This window comes from Pteropus alecto, unplaced genomic scaffold, assembly GCF_000325575.1.
Source record: "Pteropus alecto unplaced genomic scaffold, ASM32557v1 scaffold1279, whole genome shotgun sequence".
NCBI lineage: Eukaryota > Metazoa > Chordata > Mammalia > Chiroptera > Pteropodidae > Pteropus > Pteropus alecto.
Window position 1 is genome coordinate 265,921 of NW_006443126.1, and position 20,822 is coordinate 286,742.

The 20,822-nt window shown below is 47.7% G+C and overlaps 2 protein-coding genes across 4 annotated transcripts in view; both read right to left on the reverse strand.

Moving 5' to 3' along the window:
• Positions 1-1,325: 1,325 nt before the first annotated feature.
• AKAP8 (A-kinase anchoring protein 8) lies at positions 1,326-20,355 on the reverse strand. Of its 3 annotated transcripts, none has more exons than XM_015598220.2 (15): positions 20,224-20,355; positions 17,747-17,785; positions 16,220-16,252; positions 15,429-15,705; positions 14,558-15,041; positions 13,917-14,046; positions 13,628-13,674; positions 12,469-12,502; positions 10,435-10,522; positions 8,284-8,425; positions 7,843-7,936; positions 7,282-7,412; positions 6,064-6,159; positions 4,212-4,608; positions 1,326-2,748 (listed from the first exon to the last, which is right to left on the reverse strand). In XM_015598220.2, exons 1-15 carry the CDS (start codon positions 20,240-20,242, stop codon positions 2,510-2,512), a joined length of 2,250 nt encoding a protein of 749 aa, XP_015453706.1. In that variant the 5' UTR covers positions 20,243-20,355; the 3' UTR covers positions 1,326-2,509. The 3 variants fall into 3 exon arrangements, with proteins under 3 accessions (XP_015453706.1, XP_015453705.1, XP_006923449.1); XM_015598219.2 differs by having other exon boundaries at positions 1,326-2,734; positions 4,198-4,608; XM_006923387.3 differs by lacking the exon at positions 4,212-4,608 and having other exon boundaries at positions 1,326-3,145.
• Positions 20,356-20,620: 265 nt separating this feature from the next.
• AKAP8L (A-kinase anchoring protein 8 like) overlaps positions 20,621-20,822 on the reverse strand; it is a 26,558-nt gene continuing 26,356 nt past the window's right edge. Inside the window, exon 15 of the mRNA XM_006923389.3 lies at positions 20,621-20,820. Within this exon, the coding sequence (XP_006923451.1) occupies positions 20,659-20,820 (162 nt within the window). The 3' untranslated portion in view covers positions 20,621-20,658. The remainder of the gene's footprint in view (positions 20,821-20,822) is intronic.

Here is a 20,822-nt window from a genome sequence, read left to right on the forward strand (position 1 = left end):
TTGTCCACTTAAAAATGGTTAATGGCTCATTTTATGTGAATTTCTCTTTAAAAAATGTTGAGCTTAGAGAACCCTTTTCAAGTGTCAAGTGTTTATCTCACTTAATTCTGACAGCTATCCCTGTGAAAGTGGATCTATTGTCCCTCAGACTGAATTCTAACTTCTTACCTATACAAAGTGTACACTCACCAAACAGTATTTTGGAGGAGGTACATAAATTATGTCTGATTACAAAAAACCAAGTAACCTGTTAATCTTCAGTGTCCTTGTATAAGATAAAGTGGCCCAATACTTTCTCAATTATCAGAGCCATCGGTGTTAAATCAGTACAAAGCCATGCCCACAGGTTTTATCCATGCCCATGTTTTTATTAAGCCCTCCAGAGCAGCTACTGTAAAAAAATAAAATGTCGAAAGTCTGCTCTATTTGTTAGCTCTGAAGTTCTTCTTGAACTTTACTATGCCTGTCTAATCACTATGGGCCACACTTCTGGTGAGCAAGGACCATTTTCAGCCAAATTATCAGGCAGTAGAAATGACTTATAGTCTAAAGTACAATTTTGGATTTATTAATACTAATGATATATACTCTGGAATGAGCACTTTGCTCATTACATTGATTGTATTGTTTCCCCTTAGCAACTGTATTTTCATAAAAACACAATGAAATCACACAGGTCCACAATATGATTATGTGAATTAGGCTGCCATTCTTAAAATTTTGTTTTTGCTTGGGAATTGCAGGGATTGGCATGTTTGCTAAACTTGTTTTGTAAATAATAAAGGTGCTCTATGGAAAGTTCATGGCCACTGGTATTTCCCAGACCTGTGTAATTTGAGTATCCCCACATCTCTGATGTGTGACCCTGAAAGTTCGTCAACCTCCCCTTTAGGTTTCTCCTCTGTAATTGGGAAATAACTGATATTAGTTCCCAATGAGGAAGCTTGCAATTTATTCCTGTCATCTCAGGAAACACAAAGGCATCCCTTTGTGCAACCCAAGTAGTTACTCCCCATCTTGGGGAATGATAGCCTGGTTCAACGCACCTTTAGGAATAAAATGATCTGTGTCATTTCACATCAGATGGCGGGTGGAAGAACCTCCCCTGAAATTTAGATAGATTTAATGACAATCCTTGGATTACTTTTACAAGAAAAACAACAAAAAGCAATTTCATAGTTATCTTTTTTCAGACTGCTGACGTTCAAGGCCATCAACATTTTTGACTCAAGAGAAAAAGCTTTAAAGGGCATGTTCAACCTGTGACTAAGCCACACATATGCCCTATTAAGGAATGATGAGCAGAAACAATTCAGAGGCACCACTTTCTTGGTTATCGAAGTTTATTTTTTAGTTCTAACAATTGACTTTCTTCATAAATATTGACCTCACATCTCCAATAAGGCTCCCATGAATTAGTACCTGGTACATAGTAGATGCTCATCAAATATTTTTACTACCTCTTTTTAAATCATTTCCCATTGGCCAGTGCTTCCCCAAATGTGACATTTCAAAGGTCTACAGGGAAACAGACCTAGCAATATCATTTCAAAAGGGAGGGATCTTCCAATTCTTTTGATTATATGAATGTATAACTGGTTGCTAGCTACACTTTAACACATGCTAGCTTTCCTTTTTCACAGATTCAGAAACCTCCAAAGGAACAGTATTTATCTAAAATGAAATGTTCATTACATTTATTTTTTTATAGATAGCATCTATGGCAATTTATATTGGTTTTCCACTCATGAGAATGACATCAAGTTTTGTTTTTAAATATATTTAAGAGGAAATAACTCAATTTGAAGGAAAAAACTCTGAAGTAATGCAGAGATGGAACACAAATGAGGTAAAAAAAAATTGTGAAGGTGGTTCACCAAGGACTCAAGATTGGGGAACATGCCTTAGGCAAAAAGTATCCTCATTTCTAAAGGGCAAGTGGGTGTGCTTCCCACGGTGCAGATATGTCAGATTCATCAGGCCTTTGAGAGTTCACTGATGTGACAGAACCAGCATCGCATATTAACAAGATTCTGCTACATCTTGTGAGGATCACACACCATTCAGTGGGCTACAAAAGCAGGGGTCAAAAACTGATGCCAAAGCAAATTCTTGAAATCTAAAAAAAATCTTTATAAAGATATATCCTAGTAATGAGCTGCTCCCAGACAAAATAATAAAAAAAGGGCATCCAGCCAGTAGCTGTATTTAACAAGCAAAGTATCATCGAAATCTAATTACCAACTTTTATTATTCCAACTGCAGTGCAGAGAGGTCACAGCTGCTTGGGGGGGAATGTACAACTTCTGCAGCCTTCAAACCGAAGCAGAAAGCCACCCAACTCTATAAGACAAGCCTGTGAGGTACACTTTTCTGAAATAAATGGCTAGGTCTCTTCACCAAAGTAAGTTTTCAGAATATTCCAGTAACATACACCTTAGTACTGTTTACAAACCAAAGAAAGGGCAATGCATCATATAACACACCCCTTGAAACAAGGAGAGGATGATCATTCTATGGGAATAACATCTTTGGACTCCACATCAGTCTGTTCTACTTCAGCTTCCATGGCCGCTGGGGCAGGAGCAGTGGCTGTTACGGCACTTTCTGCCTCTGCTACACTTCTGGCCTCAGCAGCTTCACCTCCGGCCTCGGCAGCTTCACCTCCGGCCTCGGCAGCTTCACCTCCAGTCTCGGCAGCTTCACCTCCGGCCTCGGCAGCTTCACCTCCGGCCTTGGCAGCTTCACCTCCGGCCTCGGCAGCTTTACCTCCAGCCTCGGCAGCTTCACTTCCAGCCTCAGCAGCCTCACTTCCCGACTGGGCGGTGTCACCTCCAGCCTCTGCTACAGCATTACCTTTCTCAGATGCCATTCCACGAGGTGTCTTTGCTTCCAGTAGCTGTTCAGGATGGGGATGACTAAGAACCTCTGCTGTGTCCACAGGGCCTTCCCCTTCAGCCAACATTTCACTACTTCCTGGAGCAGGCGCTCCTTCCCCTTCTACTGCCTTCACTGCTGCTGTAATCACCTCAGCTAAGACTTCTGCAGCCACCTCCTCAGGTGTCTCTTCCTTATCCTCACCTCCTAAATTGTCATCTCCTTCGATTTCTGGATCAACGGCTTCACTGGTGAAAGGGTCTTCACCCTGGTGAAGAAACATAGGTCAGCAGTCTAAAGAACTGTCCAAATAAGAGATGGAACTGGCCCAGGTTGCTGGGAGCTGTTTTAATGATGGGCAGTCAACAAGACAAATACTTTACACTAACTACACCAGGTGAGTTAATCCTATAGGCTCTCAGTGCCTAGAGTCAGAAAAGACATCTCAGAGAAGCTTCACCAGAACTATTTTACTCTTTTTATTCAAGCATATAACCATGAGGAAAAGTTAAAAAAGACCTATCATCCAAACCAAATTAAAAATAAAAAAGAGCCTCATAGCATGAAGTTAAGACTATTTTAAATTTTAGCTTCATTTAAGCTCACAGCCCTGGCATGAGGGTTTATCCCTATTCCACAGAAAAGGAAATGAGACTCAAAGATCAGTAACTTGCCAGAGATCACACAGCTGTTAAACATCAGTAAGGAGTCAAACCCAAGTCAGAAGCCAAACTTCTCAGGAGCATATGCTAAAACTGTCTTTAGAAAAAGAAAACTAAATATTGTCACTACCAGATTAGGAAATGTGTTTTAAAATTTGGTGATTAGAACCTTGAGTCTACATCTGACTCCAAAGACTTTAAATCTGTTTAGGCCACAAGGTAAAACACTGATCTCTCATGGTTCTTAAATTGGTTACAGTAAGTCCTCGCTTAATGTCATCGACAAGTTCTGGGAGTTGTGGATAAACGATATATAACAAAATCAATTTGCCACAGGATAACTGATATAAACAAGAGTTAAGTTTCCATGGTATTTCATCAACATTATAATTAAATAACATTGAACTAAATGCCATGGAGGACCTTTAATGGATAGAATGAACTGTCAAAAATTGAAGTATCTGATAACTGAGAAGAGGGCAAACAGGTCCTAGCCAGGCTATGCTGGAGCTTAACTACCAGCCTCAAATATTGGAGTCAAAGGGCTGAGCATTTGGGCTTTCCAAGGAGGAACCTGGGACTCTTACAACTTCTCTCCAGGGTACCCTTTGAGATTTTTATTACTCTGCTCCTGTCACTATGGCTCAGTGGTTGTGGCCTTGGCAGCTTCACCTCCGGCCTCGGCAGCTTTACCTCCAGCCTCGGCAGCTTCACTTCCAGCCTCAGCAGCCTCACTTCCCGACTGGGCGGTGTCACCTCCAGCCTCTGCTACAGCATTACCTTTCTCAGATGCCATTCCACGAGGTGTCTTTGCTTCCAGTAGCTGTTCAGGATGGGGATGACTAAGAACCTCTGCTGTGTCCACAGGGCCTTCCCCTTCAGCCAACATTTCACTACTTCCTGGAGCAGGCACTCCTTCCCCTTCTACTGCCTTCACTGCTGCTGTAATCACCTCAGCTAAGACTTCTGCAGCCACCTCCTCAGGTGTCTCTTCCTTATCCTCACCTCCTAAATTGTCATCTCCTTCGATTTCTGGATCAACGGCTTCACTGGTGAAAGGGTCTTCACCCTGGTGAAGAAACATAGGTCAGCAGTCTAAAGAACTGTCCAAATAAGAGATGGAACTGGCCCAGGTTGCTGGGAGCTGTTTTAATGATGGGCAGTCAACAAGACAAATACTTTACACTAACTACACCAGGTGAGTTAATCCTATAGGCTCTCAGTGCCTAGAGTCAGAAAAGACATCTCAGAGAAGCTTCACCAGAACTATTTTACTCTTTTTATTCAAGCATATAACCATGAGGAAAAGTTAAAAAAGACCTATCATCCAAACCAAATTAAAAATAAAAAAGAGCCTCATAGCATGAAGTTAAGACTATTTTAAATTTTAGCTTCATTTAAGCTCACAGCCCTGGCATGAGGGTTTATCCCTATTCCACAGAAAAGGAAATGAGACTCAAAGATCAGTAACTTGCCAGAGATCACACAGCTGTTAAACATCAGTAAGGAGTCAAACCCAAGTCAGAAGCCAAACTTCTCAGGAGCATATGCTAAAACTGTCTTTAGAAAAAGAAAACTAAATATTGTCACTACCAGATTAGGAAATGTGTTTTAAAATTTGGTGATTAGAACCTTGAGTCTACATCTGACTCCAAAGACTTTAAATCTGTTTAGGCCACAAGGTAAAACACTGATCTCTCATGGTTCTTAAATTGGTTACAGTAAGTCCTCGCTTAATGTCATCGACAAGTTCTGGGAGTTGTGGATAAACGATATATAACAAAATCAATTTGCCACAGGATAACTGATATAAACAAGAGTTAAGTTTCCATGGTATTTCATCAACATTATAATTAAATAACATTGAACTAAATGCCATGGAGGACCTTTAATGGATAGAATGAACTGTCAAAAATTGAAGTATCTGATAACTGAGAAGAGGGCAAACAGGTCCTAGCCAGGCTATGCTGGAGCTTAACTACCAGCCTCAAATATTGGAGTCAAAGGGCTGAGCATTTGGGCTTTCCAAGGAGGAACCTGGGACTCTTACAACTTCTCTCCAGGGTACCCTTTGAGATTTTTATTACTCTGCTCCTGTCACTATGGCTCAGTGGTTGTGGCACCTCTGGCTCTTCCCTTTGTCTCGATCCTCCATTTCACTGTTGGCTGACTCTGCCAGCAAAACCTCTTTTTAGCTTCTTTCATAGACAATTATCTACCTTGGGGTTTTTTTTAAAGCATCTCATCGTCTGCTCAGTATTTTATGGCTAGATAAGGTTTCTCATGGTAAGAGTCTACACCACTGTTCAGACTAATCAAGCAGAACCACATCCTAGAGTTCCCAGGCAAGCACTGTGTCTCAGGATATCCAGTTGTGGAATTTCCAAACATGACACATTCCAAGATCTCTCACTTCTTCAAAAGACTCAAATGTTAAATACTGCACTCGAGATACAATTCCATACTCGGAGTTAACCCTCTGTTTCAAAAGCTTTTCCTGTCCACTAGATTCCTAAACACGAACCTTGAGGTATTTTTCCAGCATCTTCACTATATGTCTGTTGTTCAGAACACTCTTAGCCACATGGAGACTTGTTTTCTTGAACTGTTCAGCAGCCAACTGCAAAGGAAACCAAATGTGGGCTTTTAAAAATGGCACAAGTTGGAGGAGCAAGAGAACACATCAGCCAGGCTACAGCGAGTTGCTGAGATCAGCAATATGCAGAGATGACTAACATCTTTCTTCAAAAAGGCAAATCCTCAAGTGCCAGACTCCAAGAGAGAGAAAGAAGGCACTAATTAGAGATATCAGAACTGACACCATGAAATGGCACAGAAAAGTCTGATAATCTTAAAAGATAAAAGCACAATACACCACTGATATCCAGGTACCATGTACATAAGCAAGGATGAAACAAAAGTATTTACAGATTAGAAACTTTGTGGACTAAGTAGGAAAAAAGGGCAAGCTTTTTCTTTTCAACTGAATTATACTGACTTTATTAGTTCAATAGCGAAAGTGTGAATGCTCCAAAGCAGAGCTTGACATGCACATAGTAATTCCTTGTTTACTGTATGCTTTTGGCTACTCTTTAATAATACTAGCAGATGAGCAGGCAGGTATTGATACCACCATTTCATAGTTGGGTAAACTAAGGACAGAGATGTTAAACCAGGGGTCAGCAAGCTACAGCCAGTGGGCCAAGTGCAGCCACACCCATTTATTCACTTAGTGTTGTCTGTGGCTGTTTTCGCCCATCAATAGCAGACTTGTTGGACAGAGACCTTCTGGCTTGCAAAGCTAAAAATGTTTACAGTTTGACCCTTTACAGAAAAATTTACTGACCTTGAACTAAACCTTTAGCCTCAGGCTCCATCAGCTAGTAAGGACCAAATAGGTCCTGAACTCTGGATTCCCTGGGCCACTCTGTTCTGAATGGCCCTCAGCTTATAGAAAAATCAGTTTTTCAGCAGATGACGAATTGACTGTGGTTTACAGGGAATATTCTTAAAATATTCTCAGCTACTATATTTAATCAATTCTAAGCAATACCTTTTCTGACATTTTAATAGAAATGGGGGTGCACGTTACAATCAATTGGTGAAATGACAGACTTGATGGAATATGGCAAGAGCTCCTAAAGATGTTAGCATTCCCCAAAAGACACAGAAGGTTCTAAATCCCACCAGCTGTCAGCCTAGGAAGGCTCACCCCGCCAACCCGCACCAGGAGGGGACTCACCCGGCGGTTGTGATTGTGGTCGACAGAGTGCAGATGCCGCTGGAGGAGCTGGTGCTGTGCAGGGATCAGCATGTCACAAGCCAGGCAGTGAGCAGCCTCGATCTTCTTGAAGAAGTGCTCCTGGCCAATCCCTGTTGATGGAACTCAAGTCATGTGGGGACTGGGACAGCATGCAAGTGATGCAGCCTCCAATAAGACCCACCATTTTCTCCCTGCAAACCCTTCTAGGGATTCAGTTAGGACAGAATCAGAGACGGACATCACCTGCCTTCCAGCAGGAGTGTGGGGTCAGAATAGCCAGCCTCTACACTACTGTATTCATTACTTCAACTTTTCTCATCCTTTGGTCCAAGGAGGAAAAAAACTTTGAGTGCTTTACATCATTCTGGTATGTTACCTATAGAGCTTCGATCTACATTATGCCACACTCAAGGGCCTCTTTTCTAACTGCCCCTCCCTGGGTCTTCACGTCACATCCTCAGCAGCCCTGCGCTGGCTGTATACGAAGTCACATGCCTTAGCGCCATGTGGAACAGCACACACCCCAGGATCACAACTCACCTTTGAAAGGGTCTGGTTTTGGTTTTGCGCTTTCCTTCTCCATCAGTTCCTGTCGCCGCTTCTCAATCTTCTTATTCCTGTTTACAATGTATTCCTGGAGGGATTGGGAGACAACACCAAATGAAGTCAGGAGAGGGTAACACATGTGGGTATATCTCAACTATACCAGAGGCAGCTCATCACGGTGGCTGCAAGGCCTAGTGATGACAGCCTTGTCTCAGCTGCCCTGAGGGTGGGAAGACGGCTATCAGAGCAGCTAGTGGGAACGACAATGGTTGGATCTCTCGATTGTCCCTCTGACATGGGGACTTGAAAAACTGTTATTCTGGAAATAGAATCCTTGAACAAGTTTGGGCCTCTTATTTCCCTTCTCTTCTTTGACAGATGTGACACCTGTAGAATCATTTGGAAACAATGTGACAGAGGCCAAGTGTGACTCACCTGGAGGAATTCCACCGTCTTGTCAGGTAGCTTGGTACTTATAAACCGCAATGTTTCTTTGTGAAATTTACTTTGCAAATGCTTCTGGATTTCTTCATCTTCAAAGCTACGAAACTTGCACACAGAACAAGCAAACTGAATCCTGGAGAAGACAGATGAAAATAAGCAGTGATGCAGGAGTAACTGGTTCATCTCTGGTTAGAACTGAAACGGAAATAAAAAAGTAATTTCTGAACCAAGACTTCTGACTTCTCATGGGGCATCAAGAGTAACAGTTATCTCGTTTTCCCACCTTAAGAATGAGCGTACAACCTCAAAGTATTTCAGGAAGATGATTCATGCAGCAATTCACTACCATAGCAGTGTTTCTGGCCCAAAGGTCCTCAAGAGAACACCCTAAAGTGGAGACTATCCAGAACACCCTAAGGTGGAGACTATCCAGAACTCCCTCAACCTCCAGCTCACTGCTCTAGGGGCACAGTACCCAACATCACAGCTTCTCAGACGTGTTTCTTTTGCATCTACTGGTATGATGCAAGGCAACCCCATTTTATATGACAGAGGATTTCCCAAAGAACTCACACAATTCAAAACTCATGACCTAAGATCAATTCTCCTACGGGACTCAATGTGAACAGGTCACGTTAAATTCTATGGATAAAAACAAGTTTGTCACATGCTTTCGAATGCAATCACGCTATAAGGTGAGAGCAGAGTGGCCTAAAGGCCCCCACAGTGGAGTGCTGCTTCCCTTGGCTGTGCCGAGGAGCCTCTGGACTTTCTGGGATAAGGGCGCAGGCCCCACAGCATTCAGGACTCCTCCTCTGCCAACTAAGAGTTCTGCCAGCTCCTAGTGCTTGGCACTGGATCTCTCGACAAGCGCCACAAGCTTCTGTAGACACTCCTGACAGACAAGTGAAGAGAAATTTCACCTAGGCCCTATGTGCAGGACTGTCAGGAAGCTACTGAAAAAATGTAGGGCTCATGCATCCCAGCTGCCTTTTTACCTCCCCTATGATAATGGTTCTAAATCTCTCTGACCTCAGTCACTAGACCAAAGTCTAAAGATTCTGTTAAAAAATGACATCTGCTCCCATGTGGCATGAAAATAGATTGATTCTAGCCATCACTTAACTCTTCTGTTTAACAAGTTTCAATGAATTTCTGTGACTTAGAAGCTACTACTTTTCGGTTCCTGGCTTTCTTGCCTCTTTAGCCTTTTTTTTTGGACATTCTTTGAATAAGAAAACCACTACACCAGGGGAGCCGAAAGGGCAAGGAATACCCCTCAAGTCATAAAGAGAACCTATGCATAGAGGAACAGCTCTGTGTGGTTAAGGCCTTGGCAACCAAATGCTCCCACAGTCACCGGTGGTCTATGTTTCTAGTCAGCAGCCACTTGATCACTGAATAGGGAGAGGCAGCCAGTGTGGTCACACCAACACCCTTTGGGCTTTGTGCTTTTGTACGTTTTTTTCTATTTAAAGACAATCTTAGGGGCAAGGGTGGGGGTGGGAGGGCTCCATAGTGTAGTGGTTAGCACATCTGCTTTACATGCAGAAGGTACCGAGTTCGTGCCCCAGGTAGAACCACGGACCATACCCCAGGTGCACCAGGCCCTGGGTGAGCACCCCGAGCATGTGGGAAGAGATGCCTCATCTTCAGAGATCCAGTTAAGGGGAAATAGCAACATCCGTAGGTCAGGGGTGGAAGTGTGTGTGGGTGTGTGTGGGCAGGGATCAAAGAGGGGAAAAGAAATACAGACAATCTTAAAGATAACATCTATACATATGTAATTGCTTCCAGTCTGGATTTGGACAAGGCACCCGAGTACCTCCTTAGCCAACTCTGCTGAATGAAGAGCACTTGTCTGAGATGAGACACAAGCCAGAGAACAAAGGAACTCCCCACAGGCCTGCAGGAGGGCAACAGAGACCTCTGCAGGGCACATGAGGGCCACATGGACCCACCAGCAAGGAGGTGATTCCATGTGTTTCTCAAGTTTTGTCTCCTATCGCTCTGACTAGGATATCCTCCCAGATGCCTGGAGTCGGCTCAAACCAGGTTCTCCCTGAACTCCAGAATAAAGCAGATGAGCTCAGAAGAGTCTTGACAATGCCCAGGTCCAGCCAACCTCTTCTGCCTTCTCACCTGTCAGCTGCTCGATCTCGCATCCTGTCTCTCCTCCTTTGCTTTTCCCTTCTTTTCTTCATTTCATCATCCTCATCGTCCTTCTCTCCTGCAACAGAGAAGTCCCTTCGAGACCCTCTGCAGAGCCCCCAAAAGGAACTGAGCACCAAGGCCTTGATGGGGCTGCAGCTTGGCCACCGCACCCTGTACCCTGCCGCTGCCTCCACGCGCGACAGGGTCAGGACACCCTGAGGATCCAAGGGGCTGTCAAAGGCTCCCAACAATGATGGGCCTTTGATAAGCACCCTTGGGAGTTTCTAGGGAAGACACTTCACTCCCCCCATGGCCTGATAAGGGGACATGGGCCAGGGACATGGCCCACCCGTCCCACTCACACTATGGCCCACCTGCTCTGTCCTTCCCTATTCTGCTTTTCCAATCCAGTCCCCTGAGTGGGTCTTCTCCCAACAACAGTTAAGAGAGAGAGAAGCAGTTCTTCCCAGGTAATGAGGCAGCAGCTAGAAGGCCTCAGAAAATGAAGCTGTTCTACCGCCCTCCGTCCCGCCTCCAGGTGAACTGTGATGACCGTCCCGTTGGCCTCCTCTGAACTAGGGCCTCAGCAGGTCTGACAGTCCTTGCTGGCCCGAACTCTATCTTCCACTCACAAAAACTGTCACTCTAGGGCTTTCCCAGGGTTACACGGGAAGCAGTCCTAGAAAGAAAAGTGGGAAGAGACCCATAGGTCCTCCGTCCGTCCCCTGGGGCCAGCGCAAAAGCTCCTCTGAGAGCTGTGCAGCCCGGCATCCCAGCATGAGGCCAGGCCGGGTCACCGCGGCTCAGGGCCAGGGCCAGACACTGAAACAGTTGGATAAGCATCTGAACTGTAACCCCTACCCCTGATGCCAGTCACGAGACTGTCCCACGAAGATGGCGACCGGCGTGCGCTGCTCAGAAGCCTCTCAAAAGGGCGTGTGGGACTTTTGGCAAGAGGTCACTGCCTGAAACTATTACTGCTGTTTAATAGCAAAGTCATTCCGGGTAGGTAGCAGGACCTGCGCGCAATAAACATGTCACCTTTGCTTTAGCATTTTCCCCGCTGCATGAGCTGCTCAACGCTGTATGGTCCCATGCTATAGAACAATTGCTTCAATAAACAGAGTGGGAGGACTTCAGAGGGTTGGCTAAGGCTGAACACCTAAGGGAAGAAAAATCTAAGCCAGGGGCCTTCAGAATTTATGTGAGCAGAGCCACAAGGAGCCAGCCAGTAATTCTTGGGGAAACTAGCTACAGACGGACCCATGGAAACAGGAAAATAAACAAGTGGCTTCTGGGTAAGCTCAAAGCCATGGTGTCTCTATTTCTCCATGTCCCCGAGAGGTTTAACATGGCTCTGCTCCTGCCTCTGACTTTGAATTCTTAGGTCTCTGGCACTGGAACTGACGAGACCTGCTGAGCAACGACTGCCTCTGGAGGATCTGGGCCAGGTATACCTGACAGGCCTCCCCCATGCCCCAAGCTCCCCACCCAGGCAATGTCTGAATTCTATTCCACACAGCGACGTGCACTGCAGTTGCCAGTACCCCCACCATAGAGGCTGAGATCACAGCCCTGGGCTGGCAACTGAGGGAACTATGCAAAAAATGAAGCTCAGGAGGAAACAGTACAGGGAACTGCATTGGACAAGGGGGATCAGAGAAGACAGGCTGGAGGACACCTTTCATTTCTTTCTTATGTTTCTGAGACTCCCTTCCCTACCACTGTAACCTGTTGCAAATACCCAGAGATGAGTTTCCCCCTTTCTCTCCATAGCCTGCACTGAGTGAGGCCAAAAGACCTGTTTCCAAGCCAAGTGCTGCTCCAAACACTGGAGCAAAGCCTCAAGGTGAGTGCCACGGCCAAGGCCCACCTAGCGGCCACAGCCCCTCTTCTACCCTGAGCGGCCAGCCCCTCCATCCAGGCCCGACTTGATCAGAAGCCCAGCCAAGCTGGGAGCAGTAAGTGCAAAACTGTCAGACAGACACAGGAAAGCTCAAAGGAACACTAGGTGATGCCTACCTCTCTGCCTTCCAGAATCGAAGAATTCATCCTCCTGAAAAAGGACACACACGAAGTTGGGGAATGAGCTGGAGATTCCAGATATCCCCACACCAGCCCGGCTCCCTGCCACCACCTTGTGGCCACTGTGCCACCAGGAACCCAGCCAGTATTTCAGGACAAGGCCCAGGGCCAGGGAATGGAGCCTGAGTATGTCCTGTCACTACTCCTGGTTGCCTTCTGAAATTCTGTAATGATGACTAACTTGTTTTTGAATTAAAGTCACTGACCCTTTATCGGCTCTTTTAAAGCTAAAGAATGACCGCTGGCAATGTACACCTGGCACAGCTCTGCATATGGGAATGCCAGGAGCTCATTCATCAACTGCATGTCAAGAATCCCTGATTTGTAAGATGCTAGTTCCAGCGGTCTTTACTGAAAATGGGTTTTACCAAGTTTCCCAGCCATTTGTTTATATTTACCAAACTAGTACGGGTAAAAATCATCTAACTGAAAATTGAAACAGTCCATTCCTTAAATATTGAGCTGAAGATTAAATTAGCAATCAGCAGGTACATACACAGAGATTCTCAGACTCAGTCTAAGCAAGCTAGATAGGGTGAGGGCCCTCAGAAAAGCTAAAAGTTCACTGTATCCTCTTCCCCTAAACCACCTTACCATCAGAAGCACCTGGACAAAGCCTTCACACACCCAGATCTCTAGGCCTTGCCCCAGACTTGGACCAGAATTTGCAGAGGGTGGCAAAGGCTTGCTCCCCAGATCCTTATGCATGGCTGGCTTTTAACAGCAGTTTCCCATGACTGGTTGGAAGAACTAAGGGACATGGATATTGCACAGAACTGGCAGCCAATGAGTTTTTAGTGCATGTTTAGAAGCCTCAGTCTGTACAGCCACTGCACTTACCATGTGTGCAGCTAGGCCCATCACTAAAAGGACACAGGAGTGGATGAGAAGGGGCTGGGAATTTTTTCAGGAAGGGGAGGAGTGTTGCAAGTAGAAAACTCTTAAAAACCTAGCTGCAAGTGAGGGTATTAAATCCACTCATGAGATAGATGAGTCTACCACTGCAGTTGTTCCCACCTCTGTGAAAAAGAAGCTAAAATAAGGAATAAATCCTGCACTAGAGACAAAGAAAATTAACCAGTGAAGATGGACTTACACCCCTGAATTCTTCATCTCCCGACCGGAAGTCACCAGCTCCATCATCTACCAGACACAAAGGAATAGGGAAAGTCAGCCCCTCAGCAATTGGCCCACTCCTCTTTCACCCTCCCAAACTCACTGTCCAGAGTGACCGAGCTTGTCATGACTACAGTGGGGGCTGTGGGAGCCCAGCTGACACATGGTACCCTTGGGTTTCCACATGCACATTGTACAGACAGGCAGGAAGAACATCAAGCAACTGACTCATCTTCACCCAACCAGGCCTACTAGCCCCCAGAATGTACCGTTTTCAGAAAAATCTCCTTCGCTGTCAGCCCGGGCCTGTTTGCTGTCTGGCTCATCGTAGATTTGCAACTGCTTCCGTTTCCTGCCCATGCTGTCTGGGCCACAGCGATCAAACCCTCTCCACCTGGGCTACAGACACAAGCACATCCCAATGTACTGTTTACTCAGACTGTTAAGATACCCCAGAGAAATGAAGAATGGAGAGGTTGTCAAGATCAAAGAATGAAAGCAGATAAGGTCTTTTTAGAGCGCCAAAAAAAGATAACACAGTTAAAATCATTCCTCCCTCCAAATTTTATGCTGAAAGAAGCCAGACACATAAGGCTACATATTACATAACTCCATTCATATGAAATGTCCAGAACAGGGAAATCCAGAAACACAGAAAGTAGGTTAATGGTTACCAGTGGCTGGGCAGAGAACAGGGAGTGATTGCTAATAGAAGTTTCTTTCTGGGTTGATGGAAATGTTCTAAAATTAGATGGTGGTAATGGCTGCACAATTCTGTACACTTTTACTAAAACTGAATTGTACACTTAAAAACGAGTGAATCTTAGCCTGTGAATTTTACCTCAATAAAGCTGTTTAAAAAAAAAAAAAAAAAGTAAAGAATGAAGGTTAGAATTTTACAAGGGCTTACCCGATCCCTTATCCGGGTCTGTGACTGGCCACATCCGTAGGGCACAGAGTTTTCATAACTGCCCGCCCCCTGCATGCCCATCATGCCATAGTTGGGGGCCATGGACTGGGAGAAGAGGGAAGGCAGGGGCCTGCTAGGGGAGGGGCCTCCCAGGCCCCGGCCACCCGTGTAGTTCATCTCGCTCCAGGGAGCAGACAGGGGCTCAGAGGCAGCAGATGGGGGCATGAAGGGCTCGCTTCGCATGAAGGTGCTGGGGTTGCTCCGATCCTGAAAGCGGCTCTGGCCCCGGCCGCGCATGAAGCCATCGAGGGAGCCGCGCTCACGGGCAGGGTCCCTGCAGTCACTGTACTGACTGCCAAAGCCACCATTGCGGTCAGGCCCCAGATCAAAGTCATAGTCATAGCTGTAGCTGGGGCGGTAGGGATTGTGCTCTGGCAGGCACGGTCTGGAGTCATAGGAATCGAACGACTGGAAGCGGAAAGAACTGCAAAGAAAGCACATCGTCACTATATGCTCTAGATACGACCTCAAAACCTCCTCCAAAGCCTACCTCCCTGTACACAGAACAGTAAAGCAAACCAAACCACCATGTACCTCTCCTAAATGCTCAGAGAGGCAAAACAAACCAATACTCCCATCCGTATGTTGATGAATGAGAGGCATGAGCCTTTGGCCACAAGAACGGGGAGGCTCTGCTAGGTGCCTGGTGCAGAAATAAAAAGTCTGGCATAGTTTTGCAATAGTCATGCCCTAAGACCCACCAATCAGAAAAACAGCAAGTCCTATTATAAAAGCCCAAAGCTCCTGGGAGAGCGGGTGCCCACTCCTATCTGCACGGGATCCCCAGGGAAGGGCCCAGGTCCATAATCACCTCTCCCGGTCCTGCATGCCCTCCCCACCGCTGCTGCTCCCGCCCCTGCCTCCTTCCTTAGACATCATGTCCAAACGCTGATTGATCTTGGCAATGAGCGAGTCAGTATTGTCGGTGCACGGCTCTGGGCCATAAGAAGCCATATGCATAGCAGGGCCCCCAGCCACCAGGCCATCGCTGGCCTTGGTGGCCTCCCACGAGGCTGGGCCATAACTGTAGGTTGCTCCTGTGGTGACGCTGGTGTTCTGGGCACCATAATAATTGTAGTTTTCATAACCTGCCAGAGAGAGGAAGAGCCAATTCAGCAGCCATCAGGCCAGTAGGCATATAGGGGGTGAGCACCCACTGCCCATAGAAAAGGAAGAGGGGTCATGGGACCAAGCACAGCTGGCATCACCCACACTGCTCACTCACACTATCTCTATACAGCTCACAAGGGCAGCAGGAGGACAAGAGGAAAGCCTCAACTCTAAGCAGTGGGGTTTTTTGTGCCAAATCTTAAGACATGTTTCCCATCCAAAGCCAGAGGTGGCTGAGAGCCAGTAGTGGCAGTTAAGGTTGTAGACAAGCCCACCATGGAGCTACTGTTCCCAGAACACAAGCACGACCCCCTCCCCGCCTCCCCTGCAAATTTCCCTCGAGGCCTCCTCAGCACCTGAGGCCAGCCTGCTGAGCCTTCAGGAGAGCTAGGAGCACAGTTGGGAAGGGAGATGGGGTCCCTGCATCCCAGTTCCTCTGGGTGGCTGACCAGAGGCCCTCTTGCCCACCCATGGACCCCCAGAAGGGCCTACCTTGCCAGCTGGCCACACTAGTTCCATATGCACCTTAGAGGAAACAAAAACACATAAGAGCTTCATTTGCATAATGAAGGCTCCTGAGACACCCTTGCCTCACCTCAATTTTGAAGGACAGTTTACTCCACTATCCACAGGGAGAGGGCTACGAGTGGCTGTGGCAATGCTCCGGGAGGCACCCCTTGGTTGCCTATTGAGGCCAGGAAAGGCTGGAGCCCACTAGCTGTAAAACTCATTTCCTACAGAGCACTCAATTAAGCATAATCAGAGCTTCTTTCCTAGGCAAACCCAATATCCTCATCAGGGCAATGGAAAGGATGTTGCGGCCTTCCCAGGAAGCTCATCCATTGTGGGCCACTGGCCAAGAGGCCAGCACGCCAGGTCTCCAGGCAGAGCCCTTAAAAAGTACCAGCACTCACCATGAGCCAGAGCTAAGGCACTGCCAAAAACAGGGAGAATGCATTGGTGGAAAATCATGTCCCCAATTCAACTGAGCAAAGTGACATTGTGTGCCCGAGAAACATGGAAGGCTTCTTCCTGGGAAACTTGGTGATGGGTGGTGAAGTGACCCTGCTCCCCAAAGGTGTCGGGGCAAGTCCCAGATTTAGGAAACTAAGGAAGTCTTCGTCCCATCCCCTGGAACAGATGCCACAAAAAGCAAAAAAATTTTGCAACCAGAGCACATTCTAGTCCTTAGCAGCACGATCTGGACTCCAAAGCAGAGTCAGCAAATAGGCCCTGTGCCAAATCTAGCCCATCGCCAGTTGTTGTACAGCCCACAAGCTAAGAATAGGTTTTATGTTTTTAAGTGGTTGAAGAAAAAAAAAATCCAAAAAAAGTTTCATGACATATGCATTTTGACATGAAACACATCAATTACACGTTTATCGAAATTCATAGAATTATACATGTTTATCGAAATTCATAGAATTATACAACACAGGATAAATATTAACATAAACTATGGGCTGTAGATAATAACAGTGTATTAACATTACCTTATTAATTGTAACAAACATATCCTACCAATACAATATGTTAACAACAATGAAAACTGCAGAGATCAAAGTAGGGTGAACATGTGGAACTCTATAAACTATCTGCTCAATCTTACAAATCTAAAAGTCAACTAATTAAAAAATTCCTTTACTCACCCTCAGCTACTTATCTAGAATAAACACATTGCTAAAACAGACTATTTCATAACATGTGAAAATTATATGGTATGCAAATATCAGTGTCCTTCAGTAATTATTATTGGCATACAGTCATATCAATTCACTTATAAATTGTCCATGGTAGCTTCTGTACTACAGAGACCACATAGCCTGCAAAGCTTAAAAAATTTACTATCTGGCCCTTTACAGAAATGGTTTCCTGGTCCCTGGGTTGGCCCTAGTGCCCCTATCCCTAATCAGCCTCTCCAGGCTACAATCTACTGTCCCCCAGTGCAGCTGTCATGCTGGTGCCTTGGGTCAGGGGTTGCAGGAGTCCATGTCTCCCCAAAAAGCAGGTCCCACTTACCCTGGGTGTTGGCAGGTCCAGCACTCCATGCCCCATAGCCTATAAACAGAAAACCTGAGTTAGAATCCTATGTGTCGTAGCAGAGAACAGGTACTTACTTCAGAGCAACTCTGAGGAGCCTTAAAGGGATCTCTCCAAAGGAGCTCAGTGCCAGCCTTACCAGAAAGCAGAATACCACAACACTGCCCCCTATATGTCATCCCATAGCTGGCTGATTGCACCATCACACTCCACTGGCCTGATGTCAAACAGGAAAAAAGAGAGGAGGGGAATGGGCCTTGAGCCAGCTCTGCTAGTTGCAGGCTGGGGGACCTTGGCCTAAGCCTCAATCAATAGCTGAACGTGACACAGGTTGAGCTGCCAGCAAGCCCATTATTAGGACAGTTCCATTCCCTACTTCTTGGCTCACCAACCAAGCAGCCATAAATGCACCATAACTGGAAACCCCATAACTTGGAATTTGGAGACAACTGTGCCTCTTTAGGCCTCACTTCCATGTGGCTTTAAACCTTCCAACGTTCCCCTAGGTTTTAGCCTGGCTCTAAGGCATCAGGCTGCACACCCCTCTGATGTTCCCCTTGCCTCTCCAGACTCCCATGACAGCATCTGCCTGGTCCCCTCCCTCTTTGTCTCTATTCCTAGAGCCTGGCAAGGCTGGGCACAGGCAGCCATCCACATCTTTATGAATCAAGAATATAGTATACCCTGTCTCCCTTATCTGAACAACCCAAACCACTATCCGAATGCCTAATGTGTTCTGACACATCACAGGCACTGTGCACACATTAGCCAGTGTCAACGAATGCCATTCAAGAACAGGGAGCTAAGGCTTAGAGGTTAGAGGACTTGATCCAAAGTTATACTTAAGTTTGTCGCCCGTAGGGTATACCCTCCCAAGGCCACACAGTCTTCCACATCTGTGCCAAAAGAGGCAGAAAGCGGTTCTAACAGCAAGTGACCAGCTGTAGGGGAATTGGTCTAACAAAATGGCACAAACTACTCACGTAACCTCACAATTTCCTTTGAGGTAGGTACTATTTTCCCTTTGTAAAGACTTGAAAGGGTAAGTCACTTGCCCAAGATCATGGAGCTGGGGAATGAGTCAGGGAGCAACTGTCAAGGTTCAACGAGTCCTAGAAAGTCCAGGTGGAAAAGCTACAGGCTTCAGGGAAGCTACAGCATCTAAACTGAGCATGAAAAGTTCTTAGCAAGTAGACTGTGTGTGGGAAACCTCTCCAATTTAAGAATGAGCAGGATTACTGGCTGAAAGATCTGGTGGGAAGTCAGGAAAAGAATGATAAGACCCAGTCAGGCGAGAGAGCCAGGCTGACCCACCCCACAACCTTTGGAGACACCTCGCATGCACCTCGGGGCCTACTTCTGCAATTCCTGTGGCCCGGGTCCTGTTAACGCTGCAACCTGTCAAGATGGGCACCTTCTCTAACTGCTGCAGCCATGATCAGACCGCCTGCTTCTTGAACCTCATATACCTGGATAGGAATCTGCATCTGATCAAACCCCATCACTCTGCATATTCCAACTGTTCCCTGCAAACTCGGCTCCCGACACAAAGCAAAGGCTTCCCAGGAGGCTCTGATTCTCAAAACGAAGAACAGTTTCCCTAAGAAGGTTCGTTCTACCGCAGGCCCTGCAGCCCAAACGGGGAAAGGGCACATTCCCTCTTTACACAGTCCCCAGCACCTCCGCGCCACCATAAGGGATCGGCTGAAAGATAACCAGCACCAATCTGCCACTACCTCAGGGCACGTCGAATTTCCAGCTTTGCACAAAGAAAAACCCAGCATCTGACTCATGGTCTCATCCTAGGCTGGCAGGAGCCAGGTCCACCGCACACGCCCCGTGAGACTGAGTCTCAGCGAGGATGAGCCCCGCAGAGGCCGCACGAGGCCCTGCCGCCCTGTAGCGCGGGGGTGGCAGGAAAAGGTCTGACCCCGCGCTGCCCGGAGGTCTACCGAGACTGGCCTTCCGGACAACGTGCGCCGCGCTGAGGCCCCCGCCAAGCCCCGCAAGTCCGGGGACAGGCCCTCAGCCGGGGAAAAAGGCCTCGCATCCCACGAGCTCCGGCCTTGGCTCCGCCCCCAGCGCCGCCATTTTGTGGCGTCTTCGGAAGGGAAAGAAGGGTCCGGCACCCGCGCGTTCGGCAGGGCGGGCGGCCTCACCGGCGCCGAGGGGCAAAAACATACCGGACGCCCCAAGGCGCCCCCCAAAGCCCGCCGCAGCGTTGGCTCGCTGGGCTCTGCCCACCTCCTCAGGAGCCGCCGGCCAATCGGCACGCAGCACTATGAGAGAGACGGCGCCGCAGTCCAATGAGCGGCGCGCGCGTGCTCCGGCCACCTCTCGGGACGGCCGAACTGTGGTAACCGCACTCGGGCGTAGGCCCCAGCCCGCGCCCTCTGGGTGGCGTACCCGGGGCAGCGATTGCTCTCCCCACCCCGCACTGGGCCGCCGGGACCAACCTCCGTAGCCCTGCTCCATGTCTTCGGCTCGGCCCGCCAGCAGCCCCCTTTTCCTAGGCTGCCACCGGACGCATGCGCTCAACGAACCTCCCGCCGTCCGCTAATGGAAGACCGGGTGCGCACGTCACTCCTTCCGCGCGCTATTATTGGCTGGCTTTCACGGCGGGCCCGTCCCCGTCACCACAGAGGGCCTTCCGGTTGCTCCGGCTCCGCGCTCAAAGCATCGTGGGAGGTTGGGTAGGGCCGCGATGCCTCACTGCGCGCAGGCGCACTCCTCCCCGCCGCCGGTGTGCGAGCACCCCCGCCCCTCAGCGACGTCTCGGCTCCCGCCCGCGACGGCAACGGACAAACAAACCAGGAGGTGGGATGGGAATAACTTTATTAGGCTCGGATTCTAGCCTCGGGCGCGCGGGCCCTGCCCGCTCCGGGTCCAAGTCATGGGGCGCCCCCGCCGCCCTCTTCGTCATCGTCGGCTTCCACATCGAGGCCTGGAATGCCACGGATCTGGCGCTGCAGCGCCCCACCCAGCAGGGGCACGGCTTCCTCGTCTTCCTCAGGGGGCGGTGGTGGTGGCGGGGAGGCAGCTCCGGGGGCCGGCT

Bases quoted from the DNA above. Each gene is read 5' to 3' on its own strand.
- AKAP8 (XM_006923387.3), bottom strand. The intron at 15,042-15,428 runs GTGATTATGGAC...CTTTCTTTGCAG, and splicing joins GGCATGCAGGACCGGGAGAG to TTCTTTCCGCTTCCAGTCGT. The intron at 12,503-13,627 runs GTAAGTCCATCT...GTCCTTTTTCAG, and splicing joins GAGATGAAGAATTCAGGGGT to GAGGATGAATTCTTCGATTC.